The sequence below is a fragment of the Quercus robur genome, chromosome 8 (assembly GCF_932294415.1).
Source record: "Quercus robur chromosome 8, dhQueRobu3.1, whole genome shotgun sequence".
Classification (NCBI taxonomy): Eukaryota; Viridiplantae; Streptophyta; class Magnoliopsida; order Fagales; family Fagaceae; genus Quercus; species Quercus robur.
In genome coordinates, this window is record NC_065541.1 from 63,331,278 (window position 1) to 63,351,692 (window position 20,415).

General features: G+C 36.9%; 2 protein-coding genes across 4 annotated transcripts; one reads left to right on the plus strand and one right to left on the minus strand.

Moving 5' to 3' along the window:
• Positions 1 to 2,951: 2,951 nt before the first annotated feature.
• LOC126696608 (uncharacterized) lies at positions 2,952 to 3,491 on the minus strand. Its single transcript, XM_050393310.1, has one exon. It carries the CDS (start codon positions 3,489 to 3,491, stop codon positions 2,952 to 2,954), a length of 540 nt encoding a protein of 179 aa, XP_050249267.1.
• Positions 3,492 to 6,941: 3,450 nt separating this feature from the next.
• LOC126697591 (folylpolyglutamate synthase-like) lies at positions 6,942 to 17,818 on the plus strand. 3 transcript variants are annotated; one of them, XM_050394657.1, is made up of 16 exons: positions 6,942 to 7,159; positions 7,274 to 7,386; positions 7,473 to 7,538; positions 7,671 to 7,780; positions 8,325 to 8,385; positions 9,643 to 9,726; positions 9,852 to 9,908; positions 10,633 to 10,693; positions 11,445 to 11,491; positions 11,598 to 11,675; positions 12,763 to 12,927; positions 13,015 to 13,287; positions 13,853 to 13,931; positions 14,267 to 14,419; positions 14,863 to 15,026; positions 17,744 to 17,818. In XM_050394657.1, the coding sequence occupies exons 1-16, from the start codon at positions 7,150 to 7,152 to the stop codon at positions 17,801 to 17,803; spliced, it is 1,581 nt and encodes a 526-aa protein (XP_050250614.1). In that variant the 5' UTR covers positions 6,942 to 7,149; the 3' UTR covers positions 17,804 to 17,818. The 3 variants fall into 3 exon arrangements, with proteins under 3 accessions (XP_050250614.1, XP_050250617.1, XP_050250615.1); XM_050394660.1 differs by having other exon boundaries at positions 6,943 to 7,159; positions 14,866 to 15,026; XM_050394658.1 differs by lacking the exon at positions 17,744 to 17,818 and adding an exon at positions 15,640 to 15,957 and having other exon boundaries at positions 6,943 to 7,159.
• The last annotated feature ends 2,597 nt before the right edge of the window (positions 17,819 to 20,415 follow it).

Sequence of the window (20,415 nt, forward strand, 5' to 3'; positions counted from 1 at the left end):
AATGAGGGCCTCGGCTCCATAGGTCATCAAAAAGGGGGTCTCCCCTGTCGATCTACGCGACGTGGTGCGATACGTCCACAGGACATGGGCAAATCTCCCTTTCGTGTCATTTAACCTCTTCTTCAGCCTATTTACTATGACCTTGTTGACGGCTTCGGCCTGCCCATTCCCTTGAGGGTAAGCCGGTGTGGAGTATCTATTCGCAATTCCCAACTCGCTGCAGTACCTTCTGAAAGCTTTACTATCGAACTATAGACCATTGTCCGAGATTAGGGTGTGATGGACTCTGAACCTAGTGATGATGTTCCTCCAAATAAACTTCTTGGCATCTACATCTCTAATGTTTGCCAGTGGTTCGGCTTTGACCCATTTTGTGAAATAATCAGTGCTGACGAGAAGGTATCTCTTGTTCCCCACTGCTTTAGGAAATGGTCCTAGGATATCCAGGCTCCACTGCGCGAACAGCCAAGGGTTGGACAGCGAATTGAGGGTCCTGCACGGTTGATGTATATTTGGGGCAAACCTCTGGCATTGGTCACACTTCATCACGTATTCGTGCGCCTCTTTCTGCATGCTCGGCCACCAGTAACCTTGGGTTATGGCTCTATGGGACAAGGACCTGCCCCCTGTATGGCTCCCACAAATTCCTTCATGCAATTCCTTTAGGATAAGTTCCGTGGCATCAGGGTGTACGCATAGCAAGTATGATCCTAAAAATGAGCGCTTATACAGTTTCAAGTCCTCAGACAGCCAGAATCGAGAAGCCTTTCCTCGCTCTTCTTTTCGGGTAAGACGTCCTTCTTTAAAAACAGTATTATAGGGTCCATCCAGCTAGGCCCCGCCCTGACGCTGTGAACATGCATCAACTCGGCCTTCACCACCGAGGGCCTGTGTAGATCTTCCACAAGTATAACCCGAGGCAGGCATTGAGCCGAGGAGGTGGCTAGCGTGGCAAGAGAATCGACATGGGTGTTTCCGCTCCTGGATACGTGCATTAGGCTAAAAGAATTAAAACGCGTCCGCAAGCGCTTAGCTTGGACCAGGTATTCTTGCATTCTTTCATCCCTTGCCTCCAATTCCCCATTTACTTGTCTTACAACAAGTCTTGAGTCTGAGAACATGTTTATGGATTTCCCGCCTAATTTCTCGACCATAGACATTCCTTCCAACAGGGCCTAATATTTTTCCTCATTATTCGTGGCCAAAAAGCCCAGCCTTAGTGATTTCTCGATGGTAATCCCCTCGGGGGAAATTAGGACGAGTCCCACCCCAGAGACCCTTTGATTTGCTGTGTCGTCAACATATGCTTTCCAACAGGTGGGCCCTTGCTGAGAGACTGTACCGACCAATTTTTTGTCCGTGCTTGGTATCCCTCCCCTTTCTTCTGGTGAGGGTTCAGCAAACTCAACTACCAGATCCGCGAGGACTTGGCCCTTCACGGCGTTGCGAAGCACGTACCTAATATCGAAGGCGCTAAGAATGGTCCCCCACTTAGCTATTCTCCCTGTGTAATTGGCACTTCAGAGTATAGACCTGAGCGGGAGTTGGGTTAAATCAACAACTATATGTGCCTGGAAATAGTGGAGGAGCTTTCGCGTGACTTGTACGATCGCCAGGATGGCCTTTTCTAGGGGGAGGTAACGGATCTCAGCCTCGTGCAACGACTTGCTCACATAATAGACAGGTCGTTGTATGCCGTTGTCCATCTAGATCAACACCAGGCTCACTGCGTGAGGGGCCACGACAATGTAGGTGAATAAAATATCGTCGGTTTCAGGACTGGATATGATTGGTGGCTGAGACAGATACTCTTTAAACTGCTGGAAGGCCAAGGTGCATTCTTCAGTCCACTCGAACCCTTTCCACTTGTTTAATAAGAGAAAGAAAGGCCTACATCTATCCACCGAACGAGAGATAAAACGGTTCAAGGTAGCAATCATGTCGGTGAGCTTTTGGACCTCCTTGGGGTTCCGAGGAGGCTGCAGGCTGTGGATAGCTCTAATCTGGTCGAGGCTGACTTCAATACCTTTATGGGTTACTATATAGCCTAAGAATTTTCCTGATCCCACTTCGAACGAACATTTAGACGCGTTCAGGCGCAGCCTGTATTTTCTCAGGACTTCAAAGATATCGCCGAGGTCCCTCAAATGCTCGGACACCAACTTACTCTTTACCACCATGTTATCTATATAGACTTCAATACTCTTACCCATCTGCAGCTCAAACATCCTGGTCATCATCCTCTGGTAGGTGGACCCTACGTTCTTCAAGCCAAAAGGCATCACCTTATAATGGTAGTTTCCAATGGGGGTGACAAAAGCCGTCTTTTCCTGGTCGTTGGTAACCAGGGGTATTTGATGATATCCTTGAAAGGCATCTAAGAAGCTCATTCGAGGGTGTCCTACGGTTGAATCCACTAATCGATCTATCCGAGGCATAGGAAAGGGATCCTTCGGGCAGGCCTTATTCAGGTCCGTGAAGTCCACGCAGACTTGCCATTTCCCACTCTTCTTCTTCACCACAACTGTATTGGTCAGCCACTTGGGGTAGAAAACTTCTTTGATAGCCCCTGCTTTCTTTAGTTTCATCACCTCCTCCCTCACCGCATCAACATGCTCTTTCGACGGTCGCCGAGGGGGTTGCTTTTTAGGCGTAACGGCCGGACTAACATTAAGATGATGGCATATGAAGTTCGGATCGACCCCCGGGGCCTTGTAGGCATCCAATGCAAACACGTCCACATTTTCTTTGAGAAAATCAATTAGCTTTTCCTTCTCTTAGGGTGGTAGTTCCGAGCCGACCTGAAAAAATCTTTCTAGATTGGAGCCCACAAGAACTTTTTCCAAATCCTCATAACTTGCCTCCTTGGTTGGTCCCCCACCACCCGGGGCCGGGGTTGTTAATTGCTATAAGCCATTCTTGGTAGAGGTTGAGGGCTCGGCACTCGGCTGTCACGAGATGGCGGACACCATGCATTGCTGAGCCATGGCTTGGTCCCCTATCACTTCTTTGACCCGACCCTCCGATGGGTACTTCACCTTTTGGTGTAAGGTTGAGGAGACAGCCCCTAGGGCATGAAACCAAGGTCTAGCTACAATGGCTGTGTAGGGCGAATATGCGTCCACCACTATGAAGTCCACCTCCACTATGTCCGAGCCTGTTTGTATAGGCAGTCTAATCTGGCCTTTCGGAGTAACGGTTTTCCCTTTGAAACTTACCAAAGGGGAGTCGTATGTCGTCAGGTCTTCGGGTCTCAGCTTCAGCCCCTTGTACAGGTCGGGGTACATTACCTCCACAGCACTGCCCTGATCAACTAACACCCTCTTCACGTCATATCCTCCAATCCTGAGTGTGACGACTAAAGCATCGTCGTGGGGCTGGATGGTTCCAACTTTATCCTCATCCGAGAATCCGAGCATGGGCGAGGCCATCCCTTTAGCCCTCTTAGACTCACGGTCATCAGCTTCAGCGGGGAGTCGGCCCATCGACATCACTCTGAAAGGATGGGAGCCGGTTCTTCCTAGAGCGGCGAGAATGACATTTATCGTGCCAATAGGCGGTCTCAAGGTGCTTTGCCTTGCCTCGACGCTTGTCTGCTTTTGTCAACCACCGGAATGATGCAAGAGATGTCTCAGCTTTCCCTCTTGGACCAGCTGGTCCAAGTGGTTTTTCAAATTTCTGTAGTCATCGGTGGTGTGCCCCGGTTCCTGATGGTATTGACAATATAGGTTCTGGTTGCATTTCGCGGGGTCGCCTACCATCCTATTTGGCCATTTAAAGAATGGCTCGTTCTTGACTTTCTCTAAGATCTGATGTAATGGATCCCAGAACACAGCGTGGACTGCCTGCGCCCCGGTAGATCCAGATTGCTCTGAGCAATCTCTTCTCGGCTGGTTGTTGTTGCTAAATCGGTCTGACTTGAAGTCCCTCCTCTCCTGAGGGACAATCTTCGCTTTACCTTTACCCGTCTGTTAGTCCTCTTCGACCCTCTTGTACTTGTCGATTTGGTCCATGAGCTAGCGCATGCTAGTGACTGGTTTCCTAGTCAAGGATTTCCTTAAACCGTGCTCTGTCGGCAGGCCACTCTTGAAGGTGCTGATGGTGACGTCATCATAATTTTCCTCTATCTCATTATACATCTCCCAGTACCTATCCGAGTAGGCCTTCAGGGTCGCTCCTTCTCGCATGGATAAGGACATGAGGGAATCCAAGGGCCAAGGAACCCTACTGCTCGTTATGAAGCGAGAATCGAAAGCCTGGGTTAGCTGCTTAAAAGAATTTATGGAGTTTGGCTTGAGGCTGTCAAACCACCTCATCGCCATGGGTCCCAAACTGGATGGAAACACTTTGCACATCAAAGTTTCGTCTTTGGAATGGACGGCCATCCTCTGGTTGAACTAACTTACGTGCTCTACGAGGTCCGTCCGACCATTATATATGGCGAAAGTGGGTTGGTGGAACTTTCGAGGAAGTTCAGCCCCCTCTATCTTGCGTGTGAAGGGTGACTGGGAGATGCGGTCCAGGGCCTTACTCATGGCGTCGTTTACTAGGCCCTTGTAAGACGGACTTTTATGGCCGCGTTTGTGAGGCTGTTCTTCCTCATAGGAGAAGGTTTCACTTGGTGGGGTTCTCGACCTTCGCCTGTATTCGTTGTCCTCTTCATTGCTAGTGTCCGGACTGGGGGAAGGACGTCTTCGCTGTGCTCGGTGCAACTTCCTCTTCAGGTCGTCGATTTCCTGCTTAAAAGCCCTATTATTGCCTCGCTTTTGGGATGCATAACCTTTCCTTCTCGAACGGCTTCTGCTCGTATGGGAGGTATTTACGCTACCCTCTCGTCGCTTGTCTTGATCTCCTTCCCATTCGAGGTTAAGAAAATTGTCCTGCTATTGGGAGTCTGCGGGTCCCGTTTATCACAGACCTGATCCTTCCATTTCTAAAGGTCATACTTGCTAAGGCACAAGTTCTTCCCACAAACGGCGCCAATTTTAGGGTCTTAATTTGGGGTCCAAGCTCAACAAGTATGGGGACTTGGTCTAAGGGGCCCAAAAACAATGAATTTGTAGAAAGTGGGCTACAGAATCGGGCCTTAGTGAAGTAGATAGTGGCTAAGGTTGGGCTACACAACACTTGGGCACAAGAAAATCCCGTTAATGTCCATATATTCTCAGTCCGAGGAGATGAGATAGATATTTGCTGGTTCTTACTTTAAGTTTCCAGTTCTTTTTCTATTCCTCTCCTTTTCTTCATGTGTCCTTCCTCATGAGGACTCCCTTTCTTATATAGTCTCCTTGAAGCCATCATGGCCTTACACCTGTTGATTATCTAGACTCCCACTTGAGTGCTTGTCCCATCGGACATCCCTTCCATCTTTTCGTGAGTTGTGGTAGCCAAGATAGCACTGTTCACAGGTCTTCTCCACATTAATGCAGCCAGAAAAGTAGCTGCAACGCATTTAATGTGGCAGCTGCAGCCTCTCCTTGGGCATCTTTCGTTTCCTTCTTTGCCACGGGTCTGTAGGACTCATCCTTGTTACTAGTGTTCGTTGGGGTGGGTCCTTTTAGTAGGTAGAGTGTATGTTAAGCCATACTCGTCACGTCCGAGAAGACATTTCTCCTCGGACTGCCCTTTAAGTGACATCATGCCCACGAGAATTGGACTGGGACCCCTTCTGGCATCTACGTCCTCTCATCGGACATGGTTGATCATCCCGTATAGGGCTCAAGGCCCATTGTATGATTTTGGGCCTTTGGGCTTTTGCCCCTACAAAATACATAATAGAAATAAGTAATGGATTAGAATCGGGTTGGGGATATAGTCATTCACACAAGGGGGTAGAGTTGATGAAATGGAGGGCATAGGTTGCGTAGGTAAAGTGTTTGTGATTTGATTTGAGGGTGGTTTCAAAGTTTGGTAGAAATGGGGTTGTATTTGAATGAAAATGTATGAAACAGGTTTTCTCCTTCATATTATAGTTTACATTAAATGAACGAGTTTTCATCCAAACCAATTTAGGAGAATTTGTTTTTAACTTATTATGTTACAACTCTATAAATTATCTACATATATTACATTATACGACTCATTAAATTAATTAAACAAGCTGATCAACTTATTGATTGGATTCTTCCTCAAAAAAAAAAAAAAAAAAAAAAAAAAACGTATTGAATAGATTATGTAAAATAAAGAACAAGTAGATGCTAATTTAAATCACCAGGAAGTGAATTTGAAGAATATTATTCCAAACAAGTTTAGAAGTAAACTTCATCCTCTATCAAAGCATTTATTCATCTGTCAAAATAAATTCCACACTAAAACGATAATAATTTTTTTTAATGAAAAAAAAAATCCCACTTCTCACATACCCATTTGCAAAAATAACAATAACCTCATAAAATCATTAGAATTTGGTGCATGCAATATTGCAATATCTCAAGGATCCGGACATATTTAACGAAAATTAGAATAATATATTTGCACTGGAAGGTGCTATTGTATACCCAGGTGACGAAAATAAATTATTTTAAACATAATATGCGAAATAAAATGAAATGACTTTTAATTAAAAAAAATATATTTAGTAAAGTACTTTAGATGCTGTTCTCTAAGTTCTTTTCTTAAAATTCAGTCATATGACTACTTAATTAAAAAATACAATTTCATCTTATAAGAAAAAATCCACATAAAAGAATCTTAAAAAAAGAGTATAAAGAACAGCATCTAAATACTATATCTAATTCTTGCTCTTTCATAAATTATAAAAAAAAAATTAAAAAAAAAAGAAAAAAGAAATGCCTAGAGACGTTTCAGATACACAATTCAAAAAATTCCACACATTTAAAATTTACATTTTCTTAAGTTAATACATAAATCCTGAATAGTATTTGTTATTTTTTCTAATTTTTTTATTATTTTTATTTTTATAGAATCAATCAATTTGGATCATATCAGTATCCACAAGAATACCAGAATCTTAATTAATGTTCACGCTAACAGAAGAGCGAACCCAATTCCAACGACTTTTGCTTCTCCACTCCCTCCAAAATTCCAAAACCCAATCCCATCAAAACTCAGCTCACGAACCCTCTCCGTCTCACTCTATATATAACCCGTTACCGTTCTCCGTTGAATCCGTCTTATAGTCAAACCACAATGGAGGAAGGTAATTTCCAGTTCCCATCCTCTCTCTGTGTATCTTTTATCTGATAAACATGTGTGTGTTTAATATATGAAAAACATACCCATTACTTTTTTTTATTTGACTGTTGATGTTCAGTGAGTTCGTATGAAAAGGCATTGGATGTCTTGTCCTCTTTTATTACGCTGCGTAGTCCGGCTGATAAGGGCAGCAAGTGTTCTCGCTTCGAGTTCGTCTTCGATTATATTAAGGTAATTTCTGAATTTGGCAAATATGACATTTTTTTTTTTTTTTTTTTTTTGTGGTCCAAATTTTATATGTTATGACTTTATTGTAGATTCTGGACTTGGAGGAGCCAATTTCAAAGATGAAGATTATCCACGTAGCTGGCACCAAAGGGAAGGTACTAAATTATGTGATCAATTAATACTAATTTGTAACAGAGATTTATGTGAAGAATAAATGTACACTCAATAAACTTGTTTGTATATGTAGTAAGACACTAATTAATCTTTTTTATTTGGGGTTTGAAAAGGGATCCACATGCACTTTTGTAGAATCAATATTGCGTAATTGCGGCCTCCGCACTGGACTTTTCACGTCTCCACACCTCATTGATGTCCGAGAAAGGTTTCGTATAGATGGGTGAGATTTTTAATCCATAAACATGTGCTTTTTAGTTTTTACTATAAGTAAAAAGGATGATGTTTGGTGTTTTGATTTCTTATTCTCTTTGAAGAACACAGCATTGGTTTCTGTTTGCTTAGCCTATTACATGATTTCCTGTTATTTTGGCGAAAAGAAATCCAATGAAGTGTTTAAACTTAAATTAAAAAAAAAACAAAGTATTCATTCTGTTCTGTTCTTTAGTCATAGGTTCTGCTCTATTGTTACACTTTCATGCCTTCAGCAAATCTTTTGGGCAAGTCCTATCGCGTTTTGTCTTCTGAAGCGCCAAGTACACTTACTTCTGTTATTTGTTCTTCCTGATTATTGTGATCTCTTGGCATTGAGCCTTAAGTCAAAAGTCATTGGGTGCATATGTGACTTACCAATACAAAAATTACTTTTTTTTTTTTTTTTTGGTTTTCTTCTCCTAGTGTCTTTTCTCATTTTCGATTTTGCAAAATCATTTGCATCATAACGATAGGTGCTATGGTTAATAATCAGTTCCGGTTGGCTGCTTCAGTGTAGACATCTGTGAAGAGAAATTTTCAGCACATTTCTGGTGGTGTTATGATATACTAAAGGTATGCTTGTGCCCATATTTTATTTTGCTTTTTAATTCTTCCCTGAATTCGGATAGCCTTTGGACATGTAATTGGGGTAATACCTACGTAGATGGAGTGGATCTTTGGTAGTGATGTATCTAAAATTAAAGATGTTCATTCTCTCTCTTTTTCTGATTCTTTTGAGTAGAAATATATACAGAATAATAATAGCGGCAGGACTTAATCATCGAAATTCTTGAATATGCAAGGAAGCTTTTGAAAAAATGATTGTATAAATTTAGAGGTCTTTTGCAGCACAAAATCATGGAGTCATGCAAATAGTCTATCTCAGCAGATGTTGATGCTGCTGCTGAAATTTATAAGAACACTAACTGGCCAGCCATAAATTAAAAATCATTAATTTTTGGTTTGTTTATATGACCTTTTGGTTTAGCCATGCAATTTAAAAATTCTTGCAGCAGTGTTTTTGTGGCAGAGTAATGAGAAAATGCTTTGAGATGATTCAAAGTGGCATACTGGCATATGCATATAAGTTTCTAACATAGACAAAACAAGTTACAAGAATAGAATATCATAACTCTTTTCTTTTTAGTGCACTCTGTTCATATAATAATAGCACTAGTAAACCAACCGTATACTCCAGAGTGATATATATGACTTTGGGGGTTCTCTTGGTGTTAAAATGAAATTTTAGAGTATAGTGTAGGGCTAAATAGAGTTTAATGGTAGAAGGGGGGACCTGTGAAGCCTGATTCAAGCAATTGGAGTCAAGGAGTTAAGGTCTTGTTTAATTAATTAGAATCTGTAAACAACTTGAAAAGATTAGTTAGTTTTGAGTGCCTGTTGGGTTTGATTAGGTTATCTATCCTTATCAACTTGAAACCAGATTGATTGTCACTATAATTATTTATCTGAGAAATATCACTACATATCATGTACTGATATGTATATATGTATATGTACCTATGTATACATGTAAGAATGTATGCATGTACATATGTTACATGCATTAGGGCCAAATGTGTTGAACCTACCCGTTGTGAGAGTAACCTCACCCACTCCATGTTCTCATACCATTTTTATGAATTTCTGTTTTGAAGGAGGGAAGTAGTAGCTTAACTCTTATTTTAAGTTAACTATGTTATTTGCTTAAATATCATTGTTGATCTCTGAGTAAAGGATATATATATATATATATATTTTTTTTTTTTTTTTGAAAAATGAGCTAGCATAATGAAATTAATCCTGGTGGTTTATATATTTGTTTGTGTGTAGGAAAATACAAATGAGGATTTACCGATGCCCTTTTTGTTCTGCTTCTTTACCTTACTTGCACTCAAGATTTTTACAGCAGAGCAGGTTTGATGTGTATCTAACTTTTCTGCACAGGCTTTTCCCCACATAGATCTTTCCTGTTCATGAACTTTGTTGCTATTAATGAAGTGGAATCAGAAACATCCTCTTTAATATAATTTTCTTTTCAGGTAGATGTTGTTATCTTGGAGGTTGGGATAGGTGGAAGGTTAGATTCAACAAATTTGGTACGTGTAATTGTTGTGGTATCTATTGATTAAATTCAGCTTGTTCATGGTCTAATGTTGACATCATATTCTATACAAGAAAAGTTGTGTCTTACAAGCTGTGGTTGTGCCAAATAGATGCCCTCTCCTTCTATTATTATTATTATTTTCCCCTCCTTATGCCACATGACAATCCTTTTGCCTCTTTATTTTACATACTTTTCTAGAATTTGAAAAAAGTTTCATTATTTATTTTAAATTATTTGAATAATACTATCATTTTTGTTTCAAAATTAAAAGTTAGAAACCTTTAACCAAGTTGTTTTGGAAAAATGGTTTTGGATATTTGGGATGGAATAAACATGTTTGTGGGTGCATGTTGTAGCTGCGAAGTACGGTGAGGAATGGGGTAGCTGGAGTTTGAAATCTGTCAAGTACCAAAATTTTAAGATATTTAAATGGATTTTCACTTTTTTATTTTAAGTTATTCTAATAATCTATTATAATTTTTGGTTTTGATAACAACTTGGTATTACATGAGATGCTTTCGCTATATAACCTAAAGTACTTATTGTTCTTTTTATTACTGTTATTTATTACATTGTTCAATTTCTATTAGATTATTGAAAGATTTTATTTAGGTTACATATAATTTTTTATTAACCCTTTGTATTGGGCTTAGTATTAGTTTTCTACAAAGATAATGCCCGGGAATAACCTGAGTATTAATGCTCTAACATTTCAGGTTCAGGCACCTATTGTGTGTGGTATATGTTCCCTTGGGTATGATCATGTGGAGATTCTTGGTTAGTGTTCTAATTACATAACCTTGGTAATTCATGTAAATAATTGATGCATAGCTATTTTAAATGTAAGTGAGTGAGCTGATATATTAATATAGTTTTCTAAGATAGAGCTATCATTTTGTATTGACTTTTAATGTGCAATACGTGCACTACTAGTTGAAATTTAGGAAACAATTTGACCTTTTGCTGCATTTCTGGTTTATGTTCCATGTAGCAATTTGTGAAATATGCAGATTTATATAAATTTGCTGATTCTCTATCATGCCCCTTCAGTGTTATATTCACTGTGGTACAGTTAGTGAGCGTTGCTTTGACATGGTGTAAAAACTATGACAAATATCCTTAAACATGACACTTGATCTGTTTATATAAGATTTTATTAATTTTTCTTCCAATGATTTTAATGGCCAGAACCTTGTGTCTGCATTTGTATGTGCTGTCATGTTTTGTGAGAATAGAATACTGGGAAGCATGTCAAACTGATGCCTTTAAAGGCTGTTTACCTTGAACAATGGCATAGTAAATGATGAAAAAAATTTTGCACCTGAATTTTATGGATTAAGCCTTATTGGTGATTATGTCAAAATTTAACAAATAAATGCTTGTTATATATGTCGTGATTGTACAAAAATTATTTGTAAATTTATTTAGGTAAAATTGTTAGATCATAGTCAACTACTATGGTGCTTCAAGAGTAATTCAGTCTAATATGAATAAGTGATTCCTTCTCTTTGTTGGATTCTTTAACCAGGACATACTCTGAGACAAATTGCTGGGGAGAAGGCTGGCATCTTCAAGGTTTTCTGTAGAACCACAATTCCTTAAAGCAAATGCCAACAGGAATTGTAACAAAATTCCAGTCACTTTTACTGGTCTTTTTTATACTTGTCTATCCTTGTTGCAGCATGGGGTTCCAGCTTTTACTGTGTCTCAACCTGATGAAGCAATGAGTGTTCTTCAAGAAAAGGCTTCTCAATTGGGTGTAAGTTGCATAGTTCTCTTCCCATATTATTTGGAATATGCAAGACTCTGAACTTGGCTTGACTATAACAATTGATTAGCCACAACAATAATGAAAACTATTGGTATTTGTTTTTGGAACATAAAACACGAGTGAAATTCCCTTGTATGCTGGTATACTTTGAAAATCCAGTATCACCAAGAAAATTTGCATTCCAACCAAAAGACAAGACAATTGACTGTAACCCAAGATGTTGGTATGCCAATCAGAACTCAAATCCAATACTAACTCTATGGCTGCAATACTTCAAGACTTAATTGGCCTGGTCATGACTGCACATCACCTCTGCCTGTCACATCCAGTACCAAATAAAATTATGTACTCACCCTCTTAAAACCATGAGAGAGAGAGAGAGAGAGAGAGAGAAAGAGAGAGTGTGTGTGTGTGTGGCTGATTAGAAGTTGAGAATGATTAGGGCTATTGGTGGGATGTTTGTTACTTACGTCTGGGTTGGGCTTTTCAGTTCACCTAGCCTAAGTCTGGCCTTTTTAATTTCTCTAGGTTGCTAACCCATGCAATGCCTAGGATAGTTCAAAAAAGAAGAAGATGCATGATAGATATTAGTAATTATTAATTAATAAAAATTCAAATTAGAAATCTTATAGAAAGAACATGCATAATTTAATTAGAATTTGTTTAAAGAAATCTAATTACGATTTGATTCGTGTTTGGTTGTTCTATCCAAAATGATGGTGATTTTAATTAGTTTAAATTAACATATTTTAGCACTATTTATAACTCTACAAACCAAATTTAAATATATATTAGAATGATGATTGGGCCTGAAAATCAGCCAGAAATTGCAAGCCTAAGGCCATCTAAAAAGGCCAGGCTTCGTTCCAACATATCAAGTTGTCTGACCGTTGTTCAAAGAACATCTTCAATGTCTCGTAGGAGTCTTAACAAGTTGAGGAAGTGCATTATACCAATTCAAATCTAGCTGTTTTTGTTGCCTTAATAAACAGGTTATTTAACCTGCAATGTGTCAGACAGGAAGAACATAAAAGGCTATATCTTTATGTTATGAAAAAAAACAAGTTAATTACAGGTACATCTTGAAGTGGCTCCACCATTGGATGCTAACTTGCTGAATGGTCTAAAACTTGGGCTTGAAGGAGGGCATCAGTATCAAAATGCAGGCCTTGCTGTTGCACTATGCTATACTTGGCTTCATAGGACTGGCCATCTTGAAATCACTAACCTGGAACAAACTGTAAGTTTTGCACATAAGAGCTCTCCTTTATGCCATGATTTGTTATACCAATTGATACATTCTTATTTTTTAAATTTCATGGAATAGAGCTCTTTGCCAGAGTCGTTCATCAAAGGTCTAACAACAGCCAATTTGCAAGGGCGGGCTCAGATAGTCCCTGATCAACATATTGACATTGAGAGCCCTGGAGATCTAGTGTTCTACTTGGATGGGGCCCATACTTCTGAAAGCATGGAAATATGTGCAAGATGGTTTTCTATTGCCATTAAAGAAGACAGCCAGCCACAGGATAATTTTAGAGCTTCACATGAACTGGTACAGATGCCCCCTGATGAAAGATCCAGAAAGAACTCTATACAAGTAAAGCACTGAACTTCCAAACCCTTTTGAGTCCCTATTATTTGGATACTCAAAAAAAAAAAAAAAAAACAAAAAGGTGGGAGAGTAGAACTTAAAATCAGGTTGAGTTCAAAATCCAGCTAAGCAGGTGGTTGACCTCTACCCCCTAAACCTCTCACTTTTTTGGTTCTTTGCACGGTGTGGTTTTCAAAACATTATTACTTATTGAGTGTATCTAAATTTCAGAATTGATATTTTGCACTTGAAAAGCAATTGTGCCGTATTTGGTTGCTTGGACAGGAGCCTCATTTCCAATTCTCAGTATGTGTTTGAATTTGATTTAATTTCCAGATATCAGGCCCAGATAAGCAATTCCATGGTGGAATCAAATGTGTATAAAAGATTAGTAATATTTTGTCTATATTTGTCCTTTTTATTTTAAGCTAACAGTAATAATTTTGTCAATGTTTTGACTTTTGATGCTCTGTTGCCTTATTCCTTCTAATTAATGTTGATGTAAACTTCTTTTTTCCTTGCCTCCCTGAAAGTAAGGTGTATAGCTAAACTTCTTGAGATATATTTGCAGATACTATTGTTTAATTGTATGTCAGTGCGAGATCCTCAGCTGCTTCTTCTGCACCTAATAAAAACATGTGCCAGTCATGGTGAGTTCTAGAGCAAGAACCTTAGAACCATCTGTAGATATAAAATTATTATAGAACATAATCACCTAATAATGATAAAGTATTAAAAGGGTTAAAGTGCATGGGATGTAAAATCAGCTGTAAAATATTCCCAGGTGATCTTAAAGTGAATAATAATGATCAGAACCATCCAATTTCTGCAGAATATTGAATGCTTGGAAACCACAAACAAGGACAAAAGTGCTGAAAATAAAATTTTATTTAGATGTCAATTGGATTTATCAAGAATTTTTTTATTGTAATACAATTTCATTTCGATATTTGTGGTAATAATGAATATTTGGTTGAAATTTTAGGTGTCCATTTCAAGAAGGCACTCTTTGTACCAAATATGACGGCATTTTTCAAGTTTGGTTCCCATGCTTTGCCACCCACTGATTCTCAAGTTGATTTATCATGGCAGTTCACTCTTCAAAGAGAATGGGAGAGCCTCACGCAGGGTAACAAAGGTATTGACTTAATACATATTAAATATTCTTATATTACTGGTTGTGTAGCCTCAAGACCTTCTTTCAAGTTACTTTTTTTTTTTTCAAAAAAGAAAAATTAATCAATTAATATATCACCTCAAATGTTTGGATTAACTCATCCTCAGCAATGTATGGAAGTTGTCATTATTGAATTGCCTAATATGAAGTTCTCAAAAACTTACTGCATGTCTTTGATGTGAGGCAATCACTATTTATTTTTATTGTTTTTTCCCACACATACTCTCACACATACCCTCTATCATCTTCTATCTGGTAGACTTGGTTAACAACTCCCAGCTTATTTTGAGAATTACAGTTAGATTTTTTGGGATGAAGTTCCTTGCCCATTTTGGTGTGTGTATCATACATAGAGTATAATTAAGTCATCTTGATTTGCTTAGTTTGCTTTGTTTTTGACTTAGTAGGAGGTGATGCCAAAAGCACAGATGGTGTTTGTGAAGAAGTAAAAGATGATTCAGAACTGAGCACTAAAAGTTGTGAGAATAGTATGGTGTTTTCTTCTCTCCCTTTAGCTATCAAATGGCTTAGGGACAGTGTAAAACAAAATCAATCTATTTGTTTTCAGGTAATACCTTATCTTGTTGGAGAATATTGCATATTCGATGTTATATTACCTGTTGACACACATTTTTCCTCATTTGAAAATATGGTTGAAGTCAGTTCCTTACTATTGTCACAGTTATGGATGGGTCATATGTATAACTAGTGCAGATTGCTATTTATGCTGGTAAAAGCTTGTACACCAAACAACTTTTCAAATTATACTTGCAAATTTGGAAATATATATATTTCCAGCAACCTGATACCGAAGAGTTTGACAGAATTGTTTTGAGTGCTTGTGAAATTTAAAAAGTTACTTGAATGGGCAGTGTATTCAATGCCCAGTTGAAAACCATGATTAGACAAATTTAATTATTTACTCGGCCTACGGCCTGATTAATTTAATCATGGGATCAACTTGCATCAATTTGCAACACCTGCATTGAGTAAATTGCTAAAACTTAAGCCCACCTTTCAGTGAGTAAAAGCATGACTGTTGTAATGCTGTTCTGTTTCATCTACGAGTTCTCTGCTTGTCTTTGCATTTTGTTCTTTATGGTCATATAGCATCTTTGTAAAGAATGATCTCGCTCCATTCATTTGGCTGTCTTCTAATATTATTTAAATTGATTCATCAGGTCCTTGTAACTGGTTCTTTACATCTTATGGGCGACATGTTGAAATTCGTAAAGAAGTGAGGTGCAGGGCCTCTTGAAGTCCCATATATATATATATATATATATTGTGGTCAATTGAAGCCTATGGTTGTACTCACTCCAAAGGAAAAAAAAATTAGTGGAAGAGTTGAGTCATCTTAACTTTCTAGTGAGTTCTCTCTGATATTTAGTGATCATTGATGTGTCATTGGTCAATGGTCATGGCTGCTTGCAATATTGTTAAAACTGCTAATTATTAATGTCGGTGTTCTTTGGGCATGAGAGATAAGCCCTATGTCTTGGGCTGAAGTCCTATAATGTCTCAATTTTATGGTGCCTATATTTTTCTGTTTCCAATGGAAACTTCTGTATTTTTTTTTAAAGAATAAAGTAGAGTTAACCTATTAGGCCGTGCTATTGAAAGTAACTCCAGGAAATTTTTAATTTGATAAGTTACAAAGATATTTGGTGCATCTCGAACCCACAATTTCACTTTGTTTACGGCACAAATTGGCTTGACTATAATAATTGATGCCTAGCCACAATTCTAGTGAAAATTTGCATTCAAGCCCAAAAGAGAGGCTAAGATTTGACTGTAACCCAAGCTATTGGTACACCAATCAGAACTCAAATTCAACAATAAGCTACAAATACTTAGATTCTGTTTAAAGAAATTTATTCAAGATTTGATTGGTGTTGGGTTGTTCTATCCAAACTGATGGTGAGTTTTACTTAGAATCTAAATTTAAATGAACATATTTTTTTGCGTAGTAACTCTATATAAACCTAATTAATACAGTACTCTATATATATTAGAGTGATACTCGGGCCTGAAAATCAGGAAAAAATTGCAAGCTCAAGCAAAACACAGAGGTGGCCTAAAAATTCCTCGGCTTTAGTTCTATCATGTATGTTATGATCATTATATTCAAATTCCTCATGTGTATGATCACCTTCAGTAAAAACCATGACAGGCAATTGGCATGACGAAAGGAATAGTGCAATAGAAAACTGGCATATAAATAATAGTAGAAAAGATGATAGAAAACTAAAAGCAACCGAAAGACCTATAGCTATAACATATAAAGAAGAAAGACTTTGAAAAAGATGACTTAAAGAAAGAAGATTTGAAGACACTAAAAATTACTTTGACAGAAAAGAAAGAAACTAGTGCTATAGAAATAATGCAACAAAAAAATGACATAGAAAGACAAAAGAGTAATAATAAGAAAGATGGCATAGTAATGGAAAGAAAACTACGTATAGAAAGCAAAGAAGATAATTCTATGCACAAAGAAACAGACATAGTAAAAAGGCAAACAAGATGTAGTAAGGATGAGAAAGATAACAAGAATCATGACTTGAAAGACTTAAAAGACAACTTTCACGAAAAAGAAAGACAATAGTCATATTGAAATAGTGCAAGACAACCTAGACATAATTGATAAAGACAAAGAAAAATGAATGTTAAAGAAAGGAATAGTAAAAGAAATGATAGAAAGAATGGAAAGACAAGCCAATAGTACTCTCTAAACTAACCAACTCAAAAGAAACTCTACGTAAGAAGTTGGATATAGAAAATGACAGAAAAAGAACGGTCATATGTATAACTAGTGCAGATTGCTATTTTTGCTGGTAAAAGCTTGTACACCAAACAACTTTTCAAATTATACTTCAAAATTGGAAATATATATATTTCCTGCAACCTGATACCGAAGAGTTTGACAGAATTGTTTTGAGTTCTTGTGAAATTTAAAAAGTTACTTGAATGGGCAGTGTATTCAATTCCCAATTGAAAACCATGATTAGACAAATTTAATTATTTACTCGACCTACGGCCTGATTAATTTAATCATGGGATCAACTTGCATCAATTTGTAACACCTGCATTGAGTAAATTGCTAAGACTTGCAAGCCCACCTTTCAATGAGTAAAAGCATGACTGTTGTAATGCTGTTCTGTTTCATCTACGAGTTCCCTGCTTGTCTTAGCATTTTGTTCTTATAGTCATATAGCATCTTTGTAAAGAATGATCTTGCTCCATTCATTTGGCTGTCATCTAATATTGTTTAAATTGATTCATCAGGTCCTTGTAACTGGTTCTTTACATCTTATAGGCGACATGTTGAAATTCGTAAAGAAGTGAGCTGCAAGGCCTCTTGAAGTCCCATATATATATATATATATATATATATATATATATATATATATATTGTGGTCAATTGAAACCCCATGGTTTACTGACTCCAAAGGAAAAAAAAAAAGTCCTATAGTTACATATGCTGGTATTTAATGATGTGAAGAGGGTATTGAATTTATCATCATCTTAATAAAGTTACAAGTCTTTTTATCAAAAAAAAAAAAAAAAACTTTCTAGTGAGTTCTCTCTGATATTTAGTGACGGTTGATGTGTCATTGCTGCTTGCTATATTGTTAAAACTGCTAATTATTAATGTTGGTGTTCTTTGGGCATGAGAGATAAACCCTATGTCTGGAGGCTAAAGTTCTATAATGTCTCAATTTTATGATGCCTATATTTTTCTGTTTCCAATGGAAACTTCTGTATATTTGTTAAAGAATAAAGTATAGTTAACGTATAAGGGACATGTCTCAATCCCTCCAAAAAATCAACTGATTAAATAGGCCGTGCTATTGAAAGTAACTCCAAAAAATTTTTAATTAATAAGTTACAAAGATATTTGGTGCATCTTGAACCTACAATTTCACATGTTTACGGCACAAATTGTCATGACTATAATAATTGATGCCTAGCCACAATTCTAGTGAAAATTTGCATTCCAGCCCAAAAGAGAGGCTAAGATTTGACTGTAACCCAAGCTATTGGTACACCAATCAGAACTCAAATTCGACAATAAGCTACAAATACTTAGATTCTGTTTAAAGAAATTTATTCAAGATTTGATTGGTGTTGGGTTGCTCTATCCAAACTAACGGTGAGTTTTACTTAGAATCTAAATTTAAATGAACATATTTTTTTTGCGTAGTAACTCTATATAAACCAAATTAATACAGTACTCTATATATATATATATATATATATATATATATTAGAGTGATACTTGGGCCTGAAAATCAGGAAAAAATTGCAAGCCCAAGCAAAACACAGAGGTGGCCTAAAAATTCCTTGGCCTCTATCATGTATGTTATGATCATTATATTCAAATTCCTCATGTGTATGGCATATATCTTTCCAGAAAAATAATCCTACGTGTCCAAGAAAATTCCTGCATGTTCATAGGTTGAATCTTTCAAGGAACACATGACTCAATCATCTATAGGATTTCACCAGAAAAAAAAAAAAAAAAAAAAAATTGTTCTGCATGTGCTTAGAATTCAGCATTCAGCATTCATCCTTTAGGAAAAGAATGAAAAGAATTCCACATGCATGTCAAGAAAAATTTTGCTTGTACATACCAACTTGGTTAGGCTTTTTGCCTTCCAAAATCTTACCATAGTAGAAAATCCAAGTTCAAACTAGAAAATTTTCATTAATAAAGTCCTCATGATCAAAAGATCAAACCCTAAAACAAAAATCTTTCATCAAGAAGGTCTATTGGCTAAAAAAATCAATTTGAATTTCTCTTCAAACAGTTACAAAATTCCACAAATTTTCTTAACATGTTTCTAAAACCCTCTCTAATAAGACGGGAAAAAGGTTCTCATTGGTTCCAAAATTTTCCCACCTCCCATTTTGGTGGTACATCATGCATGCTCCCAAAATTTCTCTTTTGACAATTAACAAATTCCAAAACAGCTTAATACATGCTTGAATTTCCTTTCGAAGAGTTATAAATTTTTAAAAATGCCCAAACATATTTAGAAATTCCCCTCTGATGGATAAAAAATTATAATTTCCCTTTTTACTAAAAAATTTAAGATAATGTTTGGTAACTATTTTTGTTTTCTATTTTTAAAAACTTGCTTTTAAAAAAAAAAGTAAATTTTTTTTATGTTTTCAAAGTAAAAAACATGTTTGATTAGTTGAAAAGGAAAAACAATTTCTAAAAACAAAAACAGAAAATTTTGTTTGGTAACTATTTTTTTCAAAAAGTTCAAAATAGTTTTTTTTGGGTAAATGTTTGCAACATTTATCTATGAAAAATGTTAAAAGTATTACAAGTATACACTGATGTGGCATTGAATATTATTTTGAGACTTTAACTACCTTATCATTGAATTTTTGAATTGTCTTTCTACAACTGTTGATATATTTAAGTTAAAACTTTTACTATCTGTAGCACTACTCTTTGTCTACTCCGATCTTTAATCTTATTTAATATTTGTATATTTTTTGAGAAGTGTGATTATTGACTTGTTTCAAACCAATGGTCTGCTATGGACGAATAATCTTTGTTTATTCATTATTCTTAATCTTATTTAGTATTTATATTAGTGTATTTGTTTCAAATCAATGGTTTGCCATATCTATCCAAAAAAAAAAAAAAAAAAAAAAATGGTCTGCCATAATATGGTAGCGTAGAAGAGGTGATTATATAAAACTTAAAAAGTAGTTTAAGTGGGAGAGACTAAGAGCATTCTCACTAAAGATTTCAAAAAATTTAGTATTTATCATCTCAAAAACCTACTTTATCAATTTTAACAACTCACTTTACAATACACCCAACAGTAAAGATTTTCTATTTTTTACAACTTCATTAAAATATTATTTTTATTCTCATTCTCATCTCTTTCACTACCAACAAACCCACTACCATTGCCAACACCGCCCACAGCCAC

What these genes read in the sequence shown, in the direction of transcription:
- LOC126696608 (XM_050393310.1), bottom strand. Translation starts at nt 3,491, where the DNA reads ATGTCGATGGGCCGACTCCCCGCTGAAGCTGATGACCGTGAGTCTAAG.
- LOC126697591 (XM_050394657.1), top strand. An exon ending in TCGTCTTCGATTATATTAAG is followed by an intron (nt 7,387 to 7,472) that starts GTAATTTCTGAA and finishes ACTTTATTGTAG; the next exon opens with ATTCTGGACTTGGAGGAGCC. An exon ending in AAAAGGCTTCTCAATTGGGT is followed by an intron (nt 11,676 to 12,762) that starts GTAAGTTGCATA and finishes AGTTAATTACAG; the next exon opens with GTACATCTTGAAGTGGCTCC.